The following is a 26,656-nucleotide window of genomic DNA, read 5'->3' as shown; positions in this document are numbered from 1 at the left end:
TCTACCATGTGAAAATAGATTTGTAATATAAAGTTGCCCCTTATTTTTGATGTGATGGAATTTTACTTGTAATATAAAATTAAACAAGCAAACCACCATACTTCTTTGTTCCTTAATTTTTCTATCTATAAAATGAGGGTTTTGGCTAAGCAGCCCCAAAGATCCCTTAGAACTCCCAATCCTAGGAAAATAAATGGTTAGTTTACTTCTGTGTATTAGTGTAGTTCAAAGCCACTCTCTGCTTCTACAAGTAAGAATGTTAACTTATTTGAAATTTGCTGTATAGTTATGTGATGTTTAATATCTAAATGTGTGGTCGCCTTAAATCAGAACCTTTAGCACCAGTCTTTGGACATTAAACATTTACTAAAGCATACTAGGTATTAGTAAAAACAAAAACAAAAACAAAACACGTGGAGTTAAGAAAAGGCCTATCTAGCCTAGAGTTCCAGCCTGGTCTGGTTCTTCTTCAAGTCCTCTGCCAGGAGCCTGTTTCAACCATGAACTCTTCTCAAACTGAGTATGGAAGCTTTTTATGTGTCTGGAGCAGAGGTGGTCCTTACACACTGCTTCAAGATGACTGGTAGGTGTCATCCAAATCCATTGGTTCACTGGACTTGAAGGTGGTCTCAATTTGAGTTCAAAGTCCTTAGCTTCTGAGAACAATCCCTTCTTAAGGGCCAGCCAAGTGGGGTTACAATCTAATTATCCTTAAGTAGGTTCTCAGTCTCTCAGTCTCACCCAATTAGATCAATTCCAAATCCGTCTTCAGGTGGGGCTCCTGGGTGTCTGCCAAGTCCCATTATTTTATCACAGTTATAAATACAAAGTTTTAACAGTATTACTTATTGAATTGTTTCAATATTTTAAAACATGTTCCTGAAATTAGTATTAATTGTTCTTGTTCACTTTTAGGTTGAATGCACATTTTGAAGTGAATTCAGATTGTTCAGTCTCCCGAGCAGAAATGTACTCTGAATACCTTTCAACCTGTAGTAAATTAGCCCGAGGTGGAATCCTGACATCAACTGGATTTTATAAATGTCTTCGGTAGGATTTATAATCTATACTTAAATAAGATCATTAAGATCCATTATACTTTTGGATTGTGGTTACTGTGCTCTGGGAGAAAAAAATTCCAACTTTCTGTTTAGTTTAAAGCTCACCAGTATCTAGAATCTTATATTACTATATTGAGGATGGGTAGAATTGAAACTTTATGGATAAGGTTTTAATTGTAATATTTGATTGAATATCACAAGACTTTTAAAAGTAATGAATTGAGTCTAATTTTTAAAGATTTTAATCTTCTAGAAATGCAATACTTTAAAAAGCAAGAATTTCACAAAATCCAATCAAAATTTCTTAATAAGTTGCTATCAGTCAAATACTAGAGACTGTTTTCCAGTACTTCCCCTTACTTGCTTGTTTGTTTTAATTTTTGCAAAAATGACTAGTAATAGTAAATATAATGAATTTCCAATATTTATAAATAAAACTATATTTTGAGATTTGTTAGAAGTCTTGTGGGGAATTAGTGGGGGTTCTAAAAGCTAATCAATATACTTGTGTTTGACAGAACGGTCTTTCCGAATCATACAGTGAAGAGAGTGGAGGATCCAAATAACAATGGGCAGGCACATATACATGTAGTAGGGGTAAAACGGAGGGCAATACCACTTCCCATTCAGATGTACTATCAGCAGCAACCAACTTCTACACCTGTGGTCCGTGTTGAGTCTGTTCCAGATGTGTCTCCAACTCCTTCACCAGCAGGTTTTAATTTATTATTACATTTTCAATTGAAGTTAATTGAATTATAAATCTAAAGTAAAAAGCAGCAAACTGATTACAAAATAAGTTTTGTTATGACTTTTACAAAGTTATAGACCTACTTCTTTAGCTTATAGTTTTGTGAAATTAATGATGCTGTGTGTCAGGACGGTTTCACTTGAAACTTGTCACAAATTGTTCATCATATTTGCATATTGTTGTTGTTTTTTTCCAGTTGCATGGAAGGGTGACTTCTGGCTTAATGTTTGAGTCATCTGATTCCTTAGTTTGATTTGCTTTTCCTTTATTTTTAGGAATCCCACATGGACCACAAACTCTAGGAAACCATTTTCAGCGGACTCCTGTTAACAGCCAGTCTTCAAATTTGACTGCAACACAAATGTCTTTTCCAATCCAAGGTGTTCATACCGTGGCACAGACTGTTTCTAGAATTCCACCAAATCCTTCAGTTCATACCCAGCAGCAACAAAATGCTACAGTGACTGTCATCCAAAATAAAACTCCAATTTCTTGTGAAGTAGTTAAGGCTGCAGTAATTCAGAGTACTATTCCCCAAACAGCAGTTCCTGGTAGTATTTCTGTTGGAGGTGGGGCAGCACAGGCCTCTATTGTTCAGAATCATACTACAGGACCACAACCAGTGACTGTTGTCAGTTCTCAAACATTGCTTCATCATTCTCCTGTCATTCAGCAGCAGTCCCCACTACATGCAGTAGTACCAGGACAGATATCCTCAGGCACTCCTGTTACAGTAATTCAGCAAGCTGTACCACAGAGCCATATATTTGGCAGAGTACAGAACATACCAGCATGCCCTTCAACAGTTTCACAAGGTCAACAGTTAATCACCACATCATCCCAACCTGTGCAAACTTCATCTCAACAGTCATCTTCTAGCAGCCAGCAACAAGACACTGTCATCATCACACCCCAGCAATATGTAACAACTTCAGCATCCAATATTGTCTCTGCTACTTCAGTACAAAGTTTCCAAGTAGCGGCTGGCCAAATGGTTACGATAGCTGGAGTCCCAAGTCCGCAAACCTCTAGGGTGGGATTTCAGAACATTGCACCAAAACCCCTCCCTTCTCAGCAAGTTGCATCAACAGTGGTGCAGCAGCCCATTCAACAGCCACAACAGCAAACCCAACAGAGTGTAGTGATTGTGAGTCAGCCAGCTCAACAAGGTCAAACATACGCCCCAGCCATTCACCAAATTGTTCTTGCTAATCCCACTGCGATCCCAGCCAGTCAAACGGTCCAGCTACCTGGACCGCCAAACTTAACTCCATCTTCCTCCCCATCACCTGGACCAGTTACAAATAGCCAAGTCCCGACTGTTATGTCATCTCCACCTTCTACTCCTCAGCCACAGGGACCTCCTCCAACTGTCAGTCAGATGCTCTCTGTGAAAAGGCAGCAGCAACAGCAACATTCACCAGCATCTCAACCACAGCAGGTACAAGTACAAGTTCAACAGCCCCAACCGGTACAAATGCAAGTTCAAACACAGCCAAGTAACACAGGAGTTGGTCAGCCTGCTTCTGGTGAATCTAGTCTGATAAAACAGTTACTGCTTCCAAAGAGAGGTCCTTCCACTCCAGGGGGCAAACTTATCCTCCCAGCTCCACAGATTCCTCCTCCTAATAATGCAAGAGCCCCTAGCCCTCAGGTGGTTTATCAGGTGACCAATAACCAAACACCGGGTTTTGGAGTACAAGGACAATCTCAAGGCCAGCAGCTATTGGTTGGGCAGCAAAATGTTCAGCTGGTCCAAAGTGCAATCCCACCACCAGGGGGAGTACAGACAGTACCTATCTCTAACTTACAAATATTGCCAGGCCCACTGATCTCAAATAGCCCAGCAACTATTTTCCAAGGGACTTCTGGCAACCAGGTTACCATAACAGTTGTGCCAAATACTAGTTTTGCTACTGCAACTGTGAGTCAGGGAAATGCAACTCAGATCATTGCTCCAGCAGGAATTACCGTGAGCGGAACGCAAACAGGAGTTGGACTTCAGGTGCAAACACTTCCAGCTACTCAAGCACCTCCAACTGGACAATCACCATGTGCGACTGCTGCTGCTCCCCCATTCAAAGGTGATAAAATAATATGCCAAAAGGAGGAGGAAGCAAAGGAAGCCACAGGTTTACACGTTCATGAACGTAAAATAGAAGTCATGGAAAACCCCTCCTGCCGAAAAGGAGTTGCAAATACCAGCAATGGGGATACAAAAGAAAATGAAATGCAGGTGGGAAGTCTTTTAAATGGGAGAAAGTATAGTGATTCAAGTCTACCTCCTTCAAACTCAGGGAAAAGTCAAATGGAGACCACCCAGTGCTCACAGATCAGTAATGGGCCATCATTAGATTTGGGTGAGAATGGAGCTCCTGGAAAGCAGAACTTGGAACAAATGGATACACAAGAATTCAAAAGTGATTTGAAGAAACCCCTAGTTAATGGAATCTGTGATTTTGAAAAGGGAGATGGTTCTCATTTAAGCAAAAACATTCCAAATCACAAAACTTCCAATCACGTGGGAAATGGTGAGATATCTCCAGTGGAACAAGGGAATTTAGATGCCACTCAGCAAGATACTGCCAAAGGTGATCAAATAGAAAGAATTTCTAATGGACCTGTATTAACTTTGGGTGGGTCACCATCTGTAAGCAGTATACAGGAGGCCACAAATGTGATAACACAGCAACTTAGTGGTACCAACACTGATTTACCTAATGGACCTTTAGCTTCAAGTTTGAGTTCAGATGTGCCTCAGCAACGCCCAAGTGTAGTTGTCTCACCACACACTGCAGCCTCTGTTATACAGGGACATCCAATCATAGCAGTACCCCACTCAGGATCTAGAACATCCCAATCTCCCTTATCATCTGAAGTTCGGTCTACTAATGGCACAGCAGAATGCAAAACTGTAAAGAGGCCACCAGAGGATATTGATAGGGAAACAGTTCCAGGAATTCCAAATAAAGTAGGAGTTAGAATTGTTACAATCAGTGACCCCAATAATGCTGGCTGTAGTGCAACAATGGTTGCAGTACCAGCAGGAGCGGATCCAAGCACTGTAGCTAAAGTAGCAATAGAAAGTGCTGTTCACCAAAAGCAGCAGCATCCACCAACATATGTACAGAACATAGCCACACAGGTATGTTCACTCTCCTGTTTCTTTTATCATTAATTGTTTGGCAAAACAATTACTAGTTAATCTGTGTTTTCTCCTATCTAGCCCTGAAAACTTATAAAGTTATAATGTTTTAGTGCAAAGATGTATCAAAACTGTAGTACTTTTTCCCCCCCCGGTTCTTACTGCTGTCATATGTGGATTTAAAGTTAATTGCACATAATTTAAAGAACTTTAATTTTTTTCCCATAATGCGTGAGCAAACTAAAAAGTGGTGCTTTAAAATCTTTATTTTCTCTCATATTTCTTTTTTCTTTTCTTAGTTTGCAAATACTACCAAAAAAGAAAATTTCTGTAATTATTTAATTTTTGCATTTTGAAGTATATTCATGTAAGCAGCTTGTTTGCCAACATCTTTGTATAATGAATCCCATGGAGGTCACATTGTTTTGTATTTTTAAAAAGTACTACCAAATTTCTTCTTGATATTCTTAAATATTAAATAAATTATATTTAGCTATACTTACTATCCTGAAGATAGATGTAACTGTCCTCCAAACAATATTATCTTAGTGATTTTCTTACTGCTCTTCTCTGATTCTTAAATTTCTGCTATGTCTTCCGTAATGTTTTCCTTCAAAATTGTGAAGAACTTAACATAAGAAAACGTTCTCTTGATTTAATTATATCCATCTGGAAATTCTAGAATCACATTCAGTTTATGAAAGTTAAGATACTTGAAACAGATAAAGATCTGTTGCCATGTGGGGCTTGCACAGGCCCAGATCCTTAAATGCTCTGGTTCCACTCCACGATATCATGATCTCATGGTTTTATCCCCTTCCTGCTAGTTTGAAACCTTATTGACCCTATTCTGATTTGGCTTTCTGATTGCCATTAGTAAGTGTAAAATGTCAGTAATCACTGTCAACAATGGGCCAAAGTTGGACCTCGAAGGTATAGAAAGATAAAGCAGGAGATAAAGTAACATCACAATTTCATATTTAAGAAGCTCCATTCCTTTAGCATGTTGCTTTATATAATAAGTACATGGACTTGGATAACATTACTTGTAATCATGATATGATTTTAATTAATGTATTTTGTGCAGTATGTGTATATATACAGATATAATTTTACATGTATATATCTATATATAAAAGCATTAAAAATATTCTTATTTTAAACAAGTACTGCATGCTAGTTAATAAACTGTTGAGTGAATTATAATCTTTTTCCTCAAACTAGGTTTTCTTTTAAGTTGAGTCTTTACAACTTAGAAAAAAATTGAGAAAGCTTTAGTCACTGTATTTATCATTTTGTATTTAAACAACTTCTAGTTTATTTGCATGATATTCTCTCTTCTGTTCTATTCTCCTACAATTGTTAATAATCCAAAGGGGAGATAGTAGGAATGTAAATATTTGTGATAATTGCTAGTTTTAAGAAGAGCCCTACATAAGATAATTCAATGAACCTCAATTTTTGTGTTTTTTCTCCCTATCTAAATAGGATAATAATAATAATGTTCAACATCATAAGCATTAACAATAATTAATTAGTTATTAATTAAATAGTTATGAAAAATTTCCTTTAGAAAGTTTGGGTTTATAATTTTCTTATTATATAGTTTTAGAACTTCCAAAATAATTTTAGTGTGTCAGTGGTGTGTGTGTGTGTATGTGTGTGTGTGTGTGTGTGTGTGTGTGTGTGTGACAGAGAGAAAGAAAGAAGAAACAGGTACTTATTAAAGAAAGAATTTTAAACTTGGAGGAGCTTGTTAGAGAACAATTTGAATATTGCACAGTAAAAATTTCATTCATTATATTCTTAAAATGCTTTACCTGCATAAAGCTTTTTTCCAAAAATGAAATCTCAGAATGAGAATCACACATTCTGCAAGTTGGAAAGGATCTTTCCAATTCTGATATATCTATATCTATATTAGTCACCCAATGTATCCATTAAATTATCATTCAGCCTTTGCTTAAAGGCATCTGTTGAGAAGTAACCTGCAACCACCCAAACCAGTACTGTTTAACAGTTAGAAAAACCTAATTGCCATCAAGTTTTTCTATATTATTACATCAAGCCAAATTTGCTTTTAAACTTCATATACTGTTCACAGTTCCAACCTCTGGGGTCAAACCAAACAGATCTAACTTCTTCACCATACCTGAAAACAGCTATCCCTTTGTCAAATTTCTCTTTTTCTAGTCTAAATATTACCAGTTCTTTCAACTAATACACATATACTATGATCTAGAGACCATTGGAACTTTGGCTATTTGGAAGAAAAAAATGAAGACAAATGCCTGAAGATATAAAGAGAAATAATTTTCAAGAGTAAGGAGGTCACCTAACACCTCATGATTAATCTATTAAGGATAACCATATCAGTTTATCCTCTTTAGTCTTAGCTTTATTCTATTCATTTTATAGTATGGGAGATGCCCATATATGAGATAATCATACAAAAAATTATTTTGACTTTTCTTTTTCCCCTCTTGTTTTGATTCTTCCTTTGTCTAATATATGCATTTCTGTTATCTGTTTTTATAGAACCTATTTAGAAACCTTCCTTTAGAAGGTTAGGTGGAATATAGCTGTATGCACTGATACTTGCATGCCTTCTCCCCCCTTTTCCATCAAAAGGCTGGCAGTTTTCAGGTATTAGGAAACTGAGTGTGTAGCCTGAGGATACAATTCACACATAGTCAGAGACTGGATCAATTCAGCTTGAGTTACAAAAATTTATTTCTTTCCCTAAAAAACCACTGTTGTACTGATATTTAGGCTAGTGCCTGATTTTAATTTATAGGAAATTTATTACTAAGCACTGATAATAAATTCAGCCTATATTTCTATATCATTTAAAAGTAAGGGGTGTGTGTGTGTGTGTGTGTGTGTGAGAGAGAGAGAGAGAGAGAGATTCCTTAGGGAAAACTTGCTTTATGCCAGAGAAAACTGAGGTTATATATCATAATTCATTTTTATCATCTTTTACCATAGTTAAATTTAAAATATTTGGTTCTTAAAAGGTGAATAAATTATAAAAGTACTTGGGAAAGATAAATTATTATATAAATGCCAGTTATTTTTACTGTTTCTACTGCTAATATAAATATTAGGGGACTCTCAGACATAGGCATTTTGATAGTAAAATTACGAGCCTTGAATGCTTATGCATTTTTAATTGAGTTTTTATCATTAGTTAATTCATTCTTTTCAAAACTTTAACATCAAACATAGATACTAAGCATTATTAATAGCTTGCATTTGTTTAATTTCAATACATAAAATAACAGGGGTTTTTTTTTTTGTTCTCCTGCTACATCTTTTATAGGATTTTTTATTTTGCACCCATTCTTTTTTCTTCTTAGTTAGTATGTACCCATTTTTCTGGTTCTGTTTTTTGTTTTTATTTTCTTCGCATTGTTTCATATATTTTTTCTAGATTTCTTTTATATACCTCATACTAATTGATCTTAATTGCATTATGGTATTTCATTACATTCATATTCCATAATTAGTACATTCCTTTCTCATTATACATTTAGAATGTTTCCAGGTATTTTTGTAATTACATATGATATTACCATGAAAATTTTTGCACAGGTAGCTCATTTTTTGTTTCTGTAAGGCTTTCAGGGTGTGTTCTTAACAGTGAGGTCAAAAGAGATTGAGTTAAAAGATATGACTGTCACATTCCTCTCAAAATATTCCACAAGTTGACATTCCACCAATTATGGAAGAACATAACCCCATAACTGTGCCAGTGTTGAGTTTCTGTCAGTCAAGTTAATAAGCATTCAGTAAATACCTAGTATGTGCCAGGCACTGTGCTAAGGGTTGGAAAAAGGCAAAAGACAATCTTAATCCAGTTGGGGAGACAAGAAGCAAATAAATGTGTGCAGACAAGCAATATACAGGATACATAGGAAACAATAAATAGAAGGCACTAGAATTAATTGGGTTTGGGAAAGCAACTCTGTAGAACATGGTATTTTAGTTGGGACCAGGAGGTAGAGATGAGGAGGGAGATGACATGGGGGGTAGCCAAAGAAAACGTCTGGAGCCAAGAGATGGGTAGTATCATTTGTGGAATAGCAAGGAGGCCAGTGTCACTGGTTCAAAGAGTATGTGGACTGGGAAGGGAGAGAAGAGAAGGGTGTAAGGTATAAGAAGAATGGATAGATGGCAGGGGAGGAAGAGTTGAGCTAGGTTATGAAGGGCTTTGAACACTGAACAAAGGATTTTGTATTTGTTCCTGGAGCCATTGGAGTTTATTGAATAGAAAAGTGACATTGTAAGACCTATGTTTTAGGAATATCACTTTGGCAGTGGAATGGAAGATGAACTGCAGTGAAGAGACAATTATGGCAGGCCAGCCAACCAGAATGCTACTTTAACTGTCCAGTACTTTTACCTGAGTAGTGATAGTATCAGAAGAGAGAAGGGGGAGTGTTTGAGAGATGTTGCAAATGTGAAATCAACAGTCATTGGCAACATTGGATAGGGTCGATGAGAGATACTGAGGAGATGATACCTAAATTGCTAGCCTGGGTGACTGGGAGGATGTTGATGCCCTCAAGAATAATAGGACAGTTTAGAAAAGAAATTGGTTTAGGGTGTTCACTTTGGGATATATTGATTTTAAGATGGCTACTGGACATGTATGAAAAGTAGTTGGAGATTTGAGACTAAAGATCAACAGAGATGTTACAGCTAGATTTAGGTAGATTTAAGAATTATTAGCATAGAGATTGCAGTTAAATCCATGGGAGCTAATGAGATCACCAAGTATAGTATAGAGGGAGAAGAGAAGACAAAACAAAAGAAAGCCCTATTACCCATGGTTTGTGGACCTGAACTGGATGAGGATCCCCTGCAAAGGAGACATACAAGGGGAAAAGGACCAGGAGACAGTGGTGTCTCAAAAACCTAGAGAGAAAAGAGTATCAAGAAGAGGGTGATAAACAGTGTCAAATGCTGTGGAAAGGTTAAGAAGAATGAGGACTGAAAAGACAACATTCATAAATTAACATCCAGGTAACATCTATATTACCAACTTGTTCCTACAGCCCTTGTCACATCATGCCTGGACCACTGAAATATCCTTCTACAATAACTGGGCTCAAGTTCCTGCTTACATTTTCTTCAATTTCTAGTCTGACACTAGATAAATGTTTTTAACATACACACTTTCATTATTTTATACCTCTATTTATTAACCATCAGTGACTCCTCGTTGAGTGCAAGAGAGTTAAACTTGTTAACCTGTAATTTATTGTCCTAACCTATTATTAAAAAATCTTCTCTGTTTCTCAACAGTAACTATTACAGGAAAGCTGATTTACTTATCATCTCTAGAATACACATTGCTTTTATGTCCTTGTTTATTACATTTATACTACTTGTAATCCCTTTCCTACTTTTTTATCTGTCTGCCTAAATTGTACCTATCATTCAAGGTCTAGTTCAAATACCCACAAAACTTGTTCTTTCCCCTTTCCAATAAAGGAATGACTTACTCCTTCCTCTCCTTCCACTTATTGTTTGGTGTTTATCATTTTTTATGTTGTTAACTTTTGATATGCATGTCATTTTGCAAACTAGATTGTAAGCTCTAACAGGGTAAGGACACAAAGTCTTAAACTTCTTGTCTTCAATTGCAAATTGCACTTGGTACTTTCCCAGTAAATATCTACTGACTGAAGAAAAAAAGTCTTTTTTAATTGCTATGAGCCATTTGCATTTTCCCTGGAAAGAGGATTTCAGGGCATCAAGAGCAACAGTTATTACAACTTATTTTCTTTTAGTTCCTTTTTTCTTTATGCAGATAGATATTTTTTCCTTTTTTACTGGAATATAATAATACCGTTGTCAAATTTGGTGATTATAATGGTTTTAAATTTCTATTTTATATGATTTGTAATATTTACTCTCCACTTAGCAAAATTACTTTATAAATAGGATAATAAAAATAATTGAGCTAAACATTTTAAATGCAATCTGATATATAATTGATGACTAAAATATGCCACCATATACTATATATTTACATGTATATGCATTACATATGTAATACATATGTATTACATAGCATTTTTTCCTCTTGTACATGCCACTATTAAAACTAAATGGGTAATTTCTTAGTGTTGGGCTGTGAATTTGGGAAAGAAGAATGTTGGAGAGGGAAGTAACAAAGAATTGCATCCTTTGCTCTTAACTTTAATGGAGAAAAACACCTCATTAAGGGGGTTAATCATTAATTAACTTACTTAATTTAGTGAATTAAGAACAGATCTCTCCATATACATAGATACATAGTTATACTAAGTTTTATGCTGTTTCCTACTGAGAAGATATTTAGTGTTTCAACTTAGAAACTAATATTTTTCTTATGAGTCGAAATCTCCAGTTAAAAATTTTTGGTTAGAAAATTATTTTAAATGAATTATGGAAGTGCTATAGTAATGATTAAATGTAATTTATTTGCCTAAATTTTACTTATATACTTCTATATGAAGTAAAGGAATCTGAACATTTTTAAGGTTTTTCAGATAATCACATGTACTTCTTAAATAATAATATTTAAAGAAAAGTAACACTCAGTATATTAATAGATAAATTTAGTTTTTCATGTAGAGTTGTTAGAATGAACTATAAAATTTGAACATGTTTTCCTTTGTTATTTAAAAGCCCATGCATTTGTAATTTTTCAACAGAGCACACCTGCGACACCAACTGTTCAAGTACAGGGCCAGCATAACAGTTCTCAACCATCTCCATTCAATACATCCAGTCAACATGGGGAACAAATGAAAAAACCTGGACAAAACTTCATGTGTCTGTGGCAGTCTTGTAAAAAGTAAATTGCTGTTTTCTTTAATATACAAGTATATTTTAGAAGTGTTCTATTTTCAGGATAAGCTTATATAAGAAATACTTGTTTTTAGCAAAAGAATTTCTATTTTAGAAGTGATCACTCTATAAATCTAATGTAAACAAGTACATTTTAAATTAAGGATAAAACTCCCTTCTTGACAAGTAGTGATTTAACATAATATTTGTGTATAAAAGTACATCTTGGTATATGACAATTAGAAGTGTTTCAACACTTAAGAAGTCTCTTGAACATTTCTAGAACATATATATGTTATTGAGTTGTCATGGGGAGAACGGGCTTGACAGAAAATTTCAGAATGAGATTGATGAATTAAGTGCCATTTTAATTCCTAAGGAAATACCTTCATATCGGTTCATTCTTCAGAAACATAAATTTATATAAAACTTAAAAAAAAAGTTTTTCCTTTAGATGCTTTTCTTTAGTTCACAAGCTATTAATGCTGTTCTTTCCTTCCTATCAAAACCCACCCATTCTCTCCACTATGCTATCCCGACTGAGAAAGATAAAAGAAAAAAATCCTTATAAATATTCATATTCGAATAACAACCCATATTAGTTACACCAAAACGTTTTTTCTCATTCTTCAGTTTGAGCATTCTCCACCAGTTGGTCCTCTAGACTTGTGGTTGGTCATTGCATTGATCAGAGATCTTCAGTCTTTTAAAGTTGTTAGCACATGCTTGCTTAGCTAAATTTTAACAAAAATTATAAACCAATCCATTATCACAGTAGTTTTAACATCTGTTCTGCATCAAATTCTAATCTATGGTGTTCATCCAGTATCTGCCAGGAACTACTAAAGAGATGTTGATTTTATTATAAACTTTCTGTAGAGATTTGTTCAAGGACAGTGGGTATCAGTGTGAACCAGAGGTCATTGATGTTTTCCCAGATGTTCTTTGGGCTTATTTCTTATAACATTAATATTTCTAATAAGACAGTATTTTTTTCTTTTGTTCATCATGTGAAAATATGTAATGACTCATTAGTGAATTTATCTATAGCCTCATCCATGACTTCAGAAATATAGTACTGTATGTATTATGTTGATGAGTATCCTGGGTCTTCTTATATCCCAAAGTGGACAGTGGATTGAAAAGTTTTGAGAATAATTTCTCTAGGCTACTATAGTTTTTAAATACAATTAATGAACCTTAAAAGTTTGAGCCATATAGTCCCTTCTCATTAATAGAAGCACACTAGAGGATTGTAGGTAAACATAAATGAATTATTATATGTCATATCATGATATAACAACTTGAGGGAAAATTTCATAGGGATAGATTAAGTAGGAATATTCTATCGCCTTTGGTGGTTAGACATGTATAGTTTCGCTATTGAAGACTTGGTCTTTTGTCATGTGTTTGTTGCATGTTCCTCACAGCATAAATATGAACAAGAAATTTTGCTGGGTGATTTAGATTCCTTTTTCAGTAACTGCATCAGGTATATATCAGGTATATCAGCCATAGAATTTGTCGATTTTTTTCAGTGTTTCTCTGCAATTTAAAATAAATAAATAATACTTATTTAGATCTAGCTAATTTTAAAACTGCCCTTCAGAGATATTAGGAGGAAGATAATCCTTTTACTTAATGAAATTTCAATTAAAGTTGAAAGCGTATCTTTTTAAAAGCAACTTTTCATGTTCCCAGCAACTAGGGACTAAACATATTCAAAACATTGTTTTGAAGTGCTTGGTACTTAAAAGCTAAAATTAGCTATATGTGCTCTGTTGTTTTCATGTGCCTGAAAGTAACTTAGTATAAAGTATCCAGTGTATTTGCTGCTGCTTTTTACCTCACATGATAAAGGATAAGCATTCCTTCTACTCAGCCTGATGGCATGATTTCTTTAATCATGATAAACAGATAGACAGAAAGACAGAAAATAACAGTGCTAGTTAACGAACCATGTTGTTTCAAGTTTTTATTCATGTTGGCTTTCTTACTCATCTTACTAAGCAGCTATATAATACCTACTATATTCTAGGTACTCTGCTAATTATTTCACAAATATCTCATTTGCACTTCAGTACAACCCTGTGAGGTAGGTGCTTTTATTGTCTTCATTTTGTAGTTGAGGAAACTGAGGCAAACAGTTAAATAGGTCCTCCTGAATCCAGGGCTGGTGATTTATCCACTGCGCCACCTAGCTCTTCTTCTCTCTCCCCGCCCCGGTTTATTTTCAATTCTGAAATTTCTCACTTCCTCAACCCACTGAGAAGACAATTAATATAAAACCCATCACAAATAGGAAGTCACGTAAAACAATTTTTGCATTAGCCATAGTCCTTGTACCCATTTCCACCCCTCCCACACCCCAAAAAGGCAAGAAAAGTATGCCTCAGTCTTCATTCTGAGTCTTTCAATTCTCTATCTGGAAGACGATAGTATTTTTCATTATGGAGCCTTTGGAATTGTTGTGGGTCATTGTGTTGATCAGAGTTTCTAAGTCCTTCACAGTTGACAATTTTCATAATTTTTCTGTTAATGCATAAATTGTTTCCCTGATCTGCTCAACTCCTTTCTTATCAGCTCACATAAATCTTGCCAAGTTTTTTTCAAACCTTCCCCTTCATTTCTTACAGCACAATAACATTCCAATAGATTAATCTACCAAATCTTGTTTTTATTGTTATTCAGTTGTTTCAGTAGAGTCCTACTCTTCATGATTCCATTTACATTTTTTGGGCAAAGATACTGGAGTGGTTTGCCATTTCCTCTTCCATTTCATTCTACAGATGAGGAAAAAGAGGCAAAGGGGGATTAAGTGATTTGCCTAGGGTCACACAGCTAGTAAGTATCTGAGGCCAGATTTGAACTCAGGAAGATGAGTCTTTTTGATTATAAGCATGGTGCTCTTTCTACTGGGCAACCTCGGTGCATCTTAAGCCATTCCCCAACTGATGAGCATCCCCTCATTTTCTAATTCCTTGCTACCACAAAAAAAAGTACTACTTTTTTTTTTTTTTTTTACCACAGGGATCTTTTTCTTTTTCCCTTGATCTCTTTGAGGTATAGGCCTAGTAGCAGTATTTTAGGTTCAAAAGATATGCACAGTGTAATAGTTTTGGACATAGTTCAAAATTGTTTTTATTAATGGCTAGACTAGTTTATAGCTGTCCACTGTGTATCTATTTTCCTACATCCCCTCTAGCAGTCATTATTTTTCTTTTCTTAATCAAGCTGTTGGTTGTGAGATGATACTTCAGAGTTATATTAATTTGCACTTCTGTAGTGATTTAAAACATTTTTTCACATTACTCTTGGTAACTTTGAATTTGACCATTTATCAGTTGGGGAGTGGTAGTCAGTTACGTATATATTTTATAAATATGACCTTTATGAGAGAAACTAGCTGCTAAGATTTCCCCCTTGTTTCCTGCTTTTTGCCTAATTTTAGTTGTATTGCTTTGTTTGTATAAAACCTTTCGAATTTATTTAAATTTAAAAAATTTATTTGACTTTGTTTACAAAGTTATCCTTTTTACTTCCTGTGAGCATCTCTATCTCTTTTTTTTTTCTTCTTTTTTTTTTGGTGAGGCAATTGGGGTTAAGTGACTTGCCCAGGGTCACATAGTTAATGTCTAAGGCCAGATTTTAACTCAAAGATGAACCATCCCAAATATATACCTGGCATTCTATCCACTGTGACACCTAGGTACCCCCACATCAATGAGATTACAGACCCATTAAATTAAGGATCTTGGATCTTTAAGCCCACAGCATTGTTGAAAGGACAGCAGCTCCTTCGAGACTAACCTTGAGAAATAAACCAGGAGTCTTAAGAACTTTTTCCCCTCCCCCCAAAAGTAACATTAACTCAGCTTCAGAAAATTAAAAGAAAGGAATTTGTAATAGCCTAAGTAAAATTCAGATGTACATCAAACCATTCCATTTCTCTTTTCAGTACTTGCCTAAGAAAAAATAAAATATTTTTCCTCTTCTGTCTGTTCATCATGGACAGCATTTCTCAATTTATATTCCAGCCTCCGATTAATTTTAGTGGAATTTCTGTTTTCAATTATGTAAGCTTTTTTTTTTCCCCATACTCTCAGCCATTGTTTGTTTTTAGCTGATACTTTTGGATGCTGCAGTCAATAGTATTCTGGAAGATAACTGGGAATCAAATATGATTGACATTGGAGTACAGCTTGCAGAATTTTAAGCTGTTTTATGCACTGGTACAGTCCATTCTGAACTTAGGTGAAATTTTGTCATTTGCTCATAGTTGTTGTTCAGACATAACTGACTCTACATGACCCTATTTGGGGCCTACTTGGCAAAAATACTGGTATGGTTTTCCATTTACTTCTCCAGCTCATTTTATAGATGAGGAAGTGAGGCAAACACAATGATTTGCCCAGGGTCAAGTGTCTTCCTGACTTTATGCCCAGCACTCTATCCATTGTGCAACCTAGATGGTGATTTGCTGATAGATATAGCTCAATTAAAGTATTTTTTCCTTTTCGGTTAGGATTCAAATTGTAGTTTGTCTGAATGGAAAGAAGTTGTGCTATGAATAAGGTTTCTTGTATTTATGTATTAATAGCAGCATGAGAGGTCTATACTCTCTACCAGGACTTCAGAGGCCAACTTTAGAAGTGAGGATATAGCACCAAAAGTTAAATAACAATGACTCTATCCCATGGAATTAATGGTGACAAGTCAATAAGCAGTAAATATCACAAATAATCAAAGATCTTATATTTGAATTTTGTTGATTTGGCATTTGTTAAAGTTTTATAAGTCTAAAAACTAATTAGTACTATTCCCTAGGAACTTTTTGTATATTTGTTGTTATAACTAAGAGAGTGGTTTCTAAACTCTGTAGCAACACTCCCCAAACCCTACCTCCTATTTTTACAAAAAATAATTGTTATACTAACCTACACAGTCAAATGTAACAACCAGGTCTACAGCATAACTGACAGGGACAGATGTCATTATTTAGATTTAGGATGTGCTTTCTCAAATTGATAGCACTTTTTCATAGTATATTAAAGAAAGAACAATGCCTTACCTCTTAGTTGGAGTGAATTTGCTTTGTTAGGTTCATTTTTATTGATTTGTTTCACTTTGATTTCATTGAAAAAAGTAGGTAAATTCTTGTAGGAGTTGAACTAGAAAATACACAATCCTTTTGACTGTTGCTTTTTGGGCACCCCTTTCCCCCTTAGCCAAGAGGGTCTCTCTCCCCCCCCCGCCCCCCCCAAGAAGATGTACTCCAAGGCTTGGAAAATTAAGATACCAAACCTTTTTTTTTTAATTGTGACTTTAGGGATAGCTAGTTACTCCTAAGTGCTTTATTTTTTTTAATGACACTTTTATCTCATTGGTATGGGTATTCCTTTCCCCACTAATAATGAAATATCATACTTATTATGGTTTTGTTTTGTTTTGTTTTGTTTTTGGTGAGGCAATTGGGGTTGACTTGCCCAGGGTCGCACAGCTAGTAAGTGTCAAGGGTCTGAGGCCAGATTTGAACTCAGTCCTATTTCATAGCTTCAGTTTGGATTGTAGAGCTTGAAGTGGTATCTAGAGATTATCTGAAAAACTGACTTGATACCCTCTTGTCCCTTAATGTAAAATAGTCTTTAGTTAAAAGAAATATTCATAATTTTTCTGCAACTCCTAATCTGTACTACATATGGTCTTTGTGTCCTTATTTGTACAACGAGAAGATTAGAGATGTGGCAGGTTGGTAAAAGCATGAGATTTGGAATTAGAAGATTTGGGTTCATATCCCAGCTCTTTCTATTTGACTTTAGGTCATGGGTAAGTCATTTAATCACTCTGCTTCAATTTCCTAATCTATTAAATAGAAATGAAGAGAAGCAGTGTAGAGAGCTATCCCCAGAGTCAGGAAGAGTGAAGTCTTGCCTTTGTCACATACTTGCTGTGTTAATGAACAAATCACTTGATCTCTCAACGCCCAAGAATTCATTGATTACTTTGAAAGTTGAGGAGTGAAGTGGAGAGTCAGGGACTATAAACAGCTTTTTTTTTTAGCAGTTTGGTTGAAAAAAGATATAGTTGGTTGTATTTAAGATGGGGAGATTGGGATATAGGGAAGGCTGTTAATGATTCATGATAGTTAAAAAGATTTGTTTCATGAGTAAAGTTTAAATACCAGTTTTTATTTTAAAATAGACTTCTCATGCTTACATTTAAATGTCCAACTAAGGTAATATGTTGAAGTCAGGTTAAGGAGTAGCTTTTGCTTGCAGGCTTTTAAACTCGTAAGAGGCAAAGACAGTATCTCTTTTACTTTTTATGGACATGAGATAACCTGAGAAATCTTTTGATAGTGACATATGTGATAGTGTATTATACCACCAAGCTAAATTAATTTGAACTAAAATAACACTATTATCCAAAGTGGGTAATGAATTCTTCTAGTTCACATTGAAAGAACAAAAACAAAAGCAAAAAAAAAAAATCCTCCATAGCAATCAAAATGTTTTCTCTATGTTCTGGCTTTATAATATCTAGGGATAGGGACTGGGACTGTGATTTCATTGGTATAGGAACTATCAGATAAAGTACCTCCTTCTACCAATGCATGTCAGCCCTTCTGTGCAATTTGCAGTTTTATAGAATTGTCTAGAACACAGAGAAATTAAGTAATTTGCCCAGGGTCACCTAGCCTGTGTCAGAAGTGGGTCTTAAACCCCGGTCTTCCTATCCCTGTGCTGACTATTTCACTCTGCCATCTAGAAGGGACCTTAAATGTCATCTAGTTTAGTCTTCCTCATTTTACAAACGAGGAAACTGAAGTCCCAAGCATTGAGGTGTCATTGAAGTGCCCAGTGTCACACAGGTGGTAAGTAGCAGAACTAAGTTTCAAAGCCAGGTCCTTTGACTCCAGATCTAATCCCTTTTTTTCAGTGTCAGTGTTTGATAAGAATTTTACTGTCGCAGTTGAAAAATATTTATATCTAAATGAGGAGTGGAGGGAATGGCAGAAGAGTTGAACCAATTCATGACTCTAGGGTCTTCATCCAAGTTTTATTTAACATGCCCATTAGTGTGAAGGGGGGCGGGGATGTCAATTCTATTGATATAGTAATTAAAAACAATAGCATTTACTTTAAAAAATTAAGTGGGAGAGACAAAAGATTTAAAATATGAATATATACTTGAACATTTAGAAATTAAATATTCAATATAATTGAATTATTAAGATTTTGGAGGAAATATTGAAGTGCTTTCTCACATTACTAAATTGTGGTTCCTTACTCTTTGCCACTTTGTCCTTTTTTTCATCTAAACATTTACATCAGTTCTGGAAGGGAAGGGGGAAAATCAGAAGCTGAATGTTTAACTAAAACTGTTTCCTCAGGTTCCAACAACTATTTTGACCAAGCTCACCCTTTCCTATCCCTAGCATTGATCCAAGAGGGAAAGGAAAGATGAATGTGTAGAACTTAGGTCCTAAGGGGGACCCTTTGATTTAGATCCTCCTGCAAAGTATTAGGGTGGTATCCTATTTCATCTCTAATCCTCTTCATCCAAGATCATTTAAAGCTGTATTCCTCACATCTTTCAGTTCTTTGGAAGATATTGGCTATGAGTTTCATTTTTATGGTAATATAGTTAGTACATTTAATGGACTGGGGATTTCTTATCTTTGTCCTTAATAAATAATAGATATAAATGAATACTTTTAGTAATAATGTTTAAGCTTTCCTTTGAGCCATCCCAGAGGGAGTATGTGAGGGAGAGCCTGAGAAATGAGAAAATTCAGGTAATGGATCCTTGTGAAAGACAGATCCTGTATGTAGTTGAATGAACAGAACAGCAAAATTTGAAGTAGAGATGACAGTTTTTATTAATGGCAGTTTAAGCAGAAAGTGAGATGTTGTATGTGGGTGGATACAAAAAACGCAACCAAGAATTGCTTCTTTGATGTTCCCTGACACAGTGGGCAGGCTTATTCCATGCTCTGCATTGCTACTTTCTAGACCTTTCCTATGCCATCTCTTAGAAATCTCTTAAGGTTCACTAAATCTGTCTTGGACAGCTAGGTGATACAGAGGTAGACTGAGTGCCATGCTTGGAGTCAGGAAAACTATTCCTAAGTTCTAATCTGACATCAGACCCTTACTACCTGTGTGACTGGGGCAAGCCATTTAAGCCCTGTTTGCCTCCATTTATTTTCACATCGGTAAAATGAGCTATAGAAGGAGATGGCAAACCACTCTAGTATCTTTGCCAAGAAAACCCCAAATGGGGTCACAGAGTGTCAGACATGACTGAAAACTACTGAACAACAAATCTGTCTTAATCACCTTGTCTAGATTCTTATTGCAGTCTTTTATTGACTGCAGATACCTCTCCTTTTGACAATTCATTTAGTACCTAGTTTAGTCTTCCTCTTCATCCCAAGCCATGTCTGCATACTCAAGGAAGTCAATATTCATGATGCCCTTTTATCTTCTCATCTATAAATTGTGAATTCTGAACTTCGTTGGATGATTCCTATTCATCTTCACCTCACTTGCCCTAAACCCAGCTGTCTTTCTCACCATGACCATCACTCCTCCCCTTTCTGCTAGTCTCCCACCCTCTCCTTGACTTCACTTTCGGTCCTTTCATAGTGTTGACACCAGTTCATCTATATGCTGTCTTCTACCTCCCAACTTATCTCATTCCTGCTACTGAAAACCACTGGAAGGGACACGGGAAATGACCATTCAAAATTTGTTATTTAATCTCAACAACTGTCCATAGAAATTTCTTGATTGATTTTCCTTCCCCAAATTAGTTTTTTCTCATGTCTTCTGCCAGAAACTTGCCTCTTATTTTACTGAGAAAATCAGGGCTTTCTGCTGAATTCTGCTCCTCATCCATACTTCAAAACCCTCAATATTATCCCCCATTCTCTCTTCCTAAGCTCCCTTTCTACTTCTTACCAAGGCAGCCCTTCCCTCAAACTTTGTTCTTGAAGACTCACTTCTGGACTATTTGTAATAGCCTGCTAGTGGGTGTCTGCCCCAAGTCTTTTCTTACTCCAATCCATCCTCCATTTGGACACTAAAGTGAGTTTGGTAAAATACAGGTTTGATCATGTAAATCTCCTCCCCCTCCCCCCCCCCCCCCAATCATTGTATCAGATTCAGGATCCAATACAAAATGCTGTTTAGCATTCAAAGCCTTTTTATGACCACCCCACACCCTTTGCTGTCTTACACCTTTCTTCTGGACAGGAACTCTTTGATCCAATGACATTGACCTTCTGGCTGTTCCCTTCAGTCTCTCAGCTGAGGGCATTTTCTGGTTGTTTCCATGCTTCAAACATTCTCCCTCTTACACTCCCAACTGCTAACCACCCTGGCTTTCTTTAAGTCCCAACTAAAATTCCACTTCCTAACCCTTCTAAAACCTTCTAATTTTAGTGTCTTTCCTTTTAAAATTATTTCCCATTTATAAGCACCTTGAGGGCATGGATTGTCTTTTGCCTCTTTTTATGTAGCCCTAGCATTTAGCACAATGCTGGACACATAGTAGGTGCTTAATAAATGTTTGTTGAATTTGAATATAATTTAGGGATGGGGACTGGACTTATGATTTCATTGAGATGGGTAAGTCCCAGATGAGTAACCCTATCAATGAAGGTCAGCACCTTCACTGCAATTTACTGCCTTAGAGTTGTTTAAGAGGCCAGCTCTCTATCCATTATGCCAACCACAGTACTGTTTCTTTTTTTTCACAGTACTGTTTCCAAAAAGTAAGAAGAAGCTTTTCAGTAGGTAGGTCTACAAACAACTATGAGTAGTATTTCTAAATAGCCTATTATCACTTGTTAATTTGTGCCTCTTGTTGACAAAATTATTTCAAAGTATATTTCATAAAGGAATGTTAAAATATCCATAGCGAACAATAAAAATTGGATAGTGTATCAGTGTATTTCAGTGACACTTTAAAGTCTCTTATTCTCACTTGGACCACTTTTAAGCTCCCTTTCTACTTAAGGCAACAGGCATTACTTACTCATTTTCCAATGTCAAACATGTAACTTTGAATTCTAAGATTTCTTCTCCTGACTTTCATTTTAAAGTGGTATTGATAATGCAGAGGCAACGTGGAGCATTGGATAGAGCTGGCCTTGAAGTCAGGAAGAACTGAGTTGAGCCTCTCCTACTACACATACTGGCTTTGTGACCCTGGGCAAGTCCCTTAATCTCTCAGTGCCCCCCCTCAACTCTCTAAGGCTATGAATGCACAGCAAGTGCATCTGCTTTCCTAGAGGAAGTCCTTACTGGGAGCTCCCTACATCGATGAAATCTCAGGTCCAGTCCAAATATATGTGTGTATGTATGTTTTGTATAACTGTGTAAAAAAGTATAGCATGTGATATTTATATGTATGAGAACTGATCTATTTTCATGTCATTTCATTTCCCTCTCAGAGGTTTTTTTGCCTAACTTAATGAGGGGGAAGTTGAAGCAAAATGGTGTTAATAAATTGTATAATTTAAAAATGTTCAAATTATAATAATAAATTTTACATGTTTGTAAAGGCTAATTAAAGCTAACTCAAAGTTTAAAAGTTTGAATGTTTTGGAAAAGAGAAAAGAACAATGTGGCACCTGTTTTTAAAGTGTTTTTAAAATAGGAAGAATATTTTACATTTTCTGTAATGACAAAGACTAACAGCCACCATTCATTCTGAATCCCCTTTTACTTACGTTATTCTGCTTTTCATTTGAAGTCAAGATTAAGAGATTTTGATGTGGTAAAATAAATAAATTCTTGTGTAGAATCTCTTAACATAATGAGTTGAAACTTTTGTTTAGTAGGCTAGTTTTTACAAAATCACTCTGTTGAAATGGCAACAAAGTAAGTTACTGATTCTTTTTTTAAGGTGGTTTCAAACACCATCACAGGTTTTTTACCATGCAGCAACAGAACATGGAGGGAAAGATGTATATCCAGGGCAGTGCTTATGGGAAGGTTGTGAGCCTTTTCAGCGACAGAGGTTTTCCTTTATTACCCACTTACAGGTACAGTTTTCTTAATACTCTTTAAACAGGAAATAGTTTGATTGAATTAAAGAACTTAATACCTTGTTTTTTCTTTTCTCTCTCAAAAAGGATAAGCATTGCTCAAGGGACGCCCTGCTTGCAGGATTAAAACAAGATGAACCAGGACAAATAGGAAATCAAAAAAGTTCCAACAAGTAAGACTCATAAAGCATAAAGAGAAGGAAAGAACCAAAAATCAGAAGAGATCCTTAAAACTGTGATTAAATAGAATGAACACTGGATTGGCAGTCAGGAGATCTGGGTTCTAGTCTTAGCTTTTCCATCAACTAGCTGTGTAACCAGATAAGTCACTTCATTTCTTTGAGCATCCACTTCCTCATCTTTAAAATAAGACTGGGATAATGTGTCAAATATTTTACAGCTGGTGAGTTTTATTCCTTTTCAAGTGCATTAGACATTCATGGGCTTATGGAGAAAAAAATCTTTCATAGAACTGCTCTTTGTAGAGGCTAAAGTGACATATCTTACAGATATGTGTACTAAAGTTTTTAAAATGAGAAATGCATTTTTTTCTTCTATAAAGTACTTCTCTTTTTAGGTTTTGAAATATATAGTATCTAACTGTAATTATTCTCTGCTGCTGGGTGTGCCAAGCACTTGAGGAGATACAAAGACAAATAAGACACTGCTGCTGCCTTCAATACATTTATAATCTAATAATAAATGCTTCCTTTCTCATATCTATTATTTTGAATTGTCTCTACTTGCTATAAGACTTTTTTCATTATTCAGGATAAAGAATGAAAAACAAATTCTTTTCCTGTGAAATTTTTAACATAACACTTAGTGTCAGTGATTGAATCAGAATCTACTTCTTTTCAGGTTTTCCATTAGTCAATATAGACTTTTTATATTGGAAAATTATAAGAGAAACCTCTTGATGACTGCCCTGTTTTGCTTAGAGCAGCAATATCGTCTCAGTTGCCCACATAGCCATATTTTTTCATTTAGGCCTCCAGAGTGTCTCTCTTAGCCTTTCTTTTAACCCTCACCTCTGCTCTATTTCAGGCTCATATCACTTCACACTTGGACTATTGCAATAACCTCTTAATTCATTTCCCTGCTTCCAGCCTCTCTCCTCTTGAACCTACCCTCCAAACATCTTCTAAATTAATCATGCAAAAACCCAAATCTGACAATGTTACTTTCTTTCCAAATATTTCAATTATTTCATTGAAGATAAAATTAAAAAATCCTCAGCTTGGTACAAGCTAACTTTCTGACCTTACTTCTACGATCCAGGAGCTATCCCCTTTTTACAATTTTTTATACCCCCCCCTTTTTTTTTTTTTTTTTACAATTTTCTGCATTTGCACATTTCCTTACATTAGGAAATTACTACTTCCTTACCTTTGCTTCTTAGATTGCTTAGCTTCCTGTAAAGCACAAATCACATGGTGCCTATTACATAGGCCTTTCCTGATTGTCCATTTTTAGTGTTTACTACATTTTAAATTTAATTCTTTTCATATTTCATATAGTGTACTTATTTATTTGTATACATGTTATAATAACTCCACTACTCCACTACTTCCTGCTTCCCAGTGAAATGTAAACTAGGGACTATTGTTTTTGTTCCAGTGCCTTGTACAGTGTCTTACATAACAATAAATAAATAAAGTTAATAAAACTTTATCACATTAAATTGTGAACCAGGAGAGCGTATTATCTCAGAAACTAAGAAAAGAAAATATGTAGGTGGGTTTTGGTTGGGTAACAGTGTCAAATGTTGTAGAAAACTGAAGGATGAGGACTAGAAAAAAAGGCCATTGAATTTACCAATGAATCTCTGAGGAGTCTGCCTGAATGGGTAGATTTCTTTTTCTTCTAGATCTAGAAAAATAGTATTGAAAGTCTTGATTTAATGGGGGGGGGGGGAGGGCAGCTAAGTGGCACAGTGGATGAAGCACCAGCCCTGGATTCAGAAGGACCTGAGTTCAAATTCGGCCTCAAACACTTGACACTTACTAGCTGTGTGACCCTGGGCAAGTCACAACACTCATTGCCCTGCAAAAGAAAAAAAATATGTCTTGATTTAAGTTCCTAAAAAGTAAGGAAGACTAAATAGTAATCCTTTAAAATACATCTGCCTAATTCCATATTGTAACCATGTTGCAATATTGTTGAGATTGCAATCCATCCACATTTGATAATAGCTGGCATTTATATCGTACCTACTGTGGTTCCAGATACTTATATTTCATTCTCACATTTATGCTATTACCTGTTTTACTCTTAGAAACAGAGGTTAAGTGGGTTACCCAAGGTCACATAGCTAGGCCCAGCACTCTCCATCTACCTACTTTTTATCATTCTAGGTCACTGTTACCTAAATTTTTTCATAGAAGATCCATCCAATTTGTTGGGAGACTTGTACTCTAGGTCTTTCATGTTGATACAACTGCAACATCTGTTCATCTGTTATTCTTTGATCTCCTTATATGCACCCAGACTTAAGTAAAATGATGGGATGTTTAGTTAGTCATTCTTCTGTGTGTAACTTACCAATTTATGGGTTCCATTTTCATTTTAACGTGCTCATAGTTCTTTCCTAAGGTACAAACTCCAGAACTTCTCTCTTGCATTTAATTTATAGCAGTAATATCCCCTCCCCTTAAAAAAAATCCAGCATTTTCCTTTTATTTACTCACTCAACTAAAGTAGCAAACTCGAGTGGTCTACATTGAAACAGCTACTGTCTCAAAACTTAAGAGGAAAACTTTACCAAAACTAACAAAAATAATATGAATGCTGAACTATAGAAGGCTTTTATTAGGCTATTCTAGAAGGTAAAGGTAGTGGCCTGGAGAGGCAATGTTTTAATCATTATCAGTCTGTTTAGCAATTTCTTTCTTTCTCTGATCAATTTAGGCAGCCACCTGCGGGGGGTACAGCCTCAACTCCCCGAACACAAAAGGCCATTGTGAATCACCCCAGTGCTGCCCTCATGGCACTTAGGAGGGGATCAAGAAACCTTGTCTTTAGAGATTTCACAGTAAGTGGACATTGGATCTCATTTTTTTAAAAAGCAAGAATAGCATGATCTAACTATTGAACTCTTCTGCCTTGTTTTTCAGGATGAAAAAGAGGGACCAATAACGAAACACATTCGACTAACTGCTGCCTTAATATTAAAAAATATTGGTAAATATTCAGAATGTGGTCGAAGGTAAGTAATGTTCTTCATGAATCAAGATCTCAAGTAATGTTTTTAAAAGGTTAAGTGTCAAATTTACTTAATACTTAGAAGGAAAAGCTTCATAAAATAATTTGGCAGTTTCCCATATAAGCTATTCTTATTCTACAATGTATATTATGAAAATGCTTTGATGTGGTCAAGTTTAGAATAACTTAAACCTGATGTAACAACTTAATCAGATGTGTTTTATTGAGTTTTACAAGTATATTTAGAGGATTTTGTTAATTTGAGGCCTTATTGTTTTGCGTCATAAATTTGTAAGCCAAAAAGAAACAAGAACCTAAATGTAATGATTGGAATGACGCCACCTACTGGAGACGCCACCATGAGTAGAATGCCTCAGAGGGCAAGGCCATGTGGCTTTTCCTTGGCGTCAGGAAGTAACATTTGCACATGGGTACCATCCACCAAGGCTACCAGCCAATCAACTTGAGGAGCCTCCCATTTTCTGGGAGGGGACAGGAAGGAGGAAGGAGGGCCTGCACGGCACTGTCTCTCTCTTTTTGTTCCTGACTTTATGGTGGTGGTGTCAGCGGCAGAGGAAGTCACAGGAAAATTG

The 26,656-nt window shown here is 35.7% G+C and overlaps 1 protein-coding gene across 1 annotated transcript in view; it reads left to right on the top strand.

The window, feature by feature from the left end:
* The window catches only part of ARID2 (AT-rich interaction domain 2), a 192,624-nt gene that overhangs the window by 161,123 nt on the left and 4,845 nt on the right, over positions 1-26,656 (top strand). The window contains 8 exon segments of the mRNA XM_043968863.1: positions 916-1,050; positions 1,580-1,776; positions 2,088-4,957; positions 11,665-11,807; positions 22,718-22,856; positions 22,947-23,032; positions 25,770-25,893; positions 25,976-26,067. Coding sequence (XP_043824798.1) covers positions 916-1,050; positions 1,580-1,776; positions 2,088-4,957; positions 11,665-11,807; positions 22,718-22,856; positions 22,947-23,032; positions 25,770-25,893; positions 25,976-26,067 — 3,786 coding nt within the window.

The sequence above is a fragment of the Dromiciops gliroides genome, chromosome 5 (genome assembly GCF_019393635.1).
Source record: "Dromiciops gliroides isolate mDroGli1 chromosome 5, mDroGli1.pri, whole genome shotgun sequence".
In the NCBI taxonomy this organism is placed as follows: Eukaryota; Metazoa; Chordata; class Mammalia; order Microbiotheria; family Microbiotheriidae; genus Dromiciops; species Dromiciops gliroides.
This window is presented reverse-complemented; position numbering and strand designations above follow the sequence as displayed.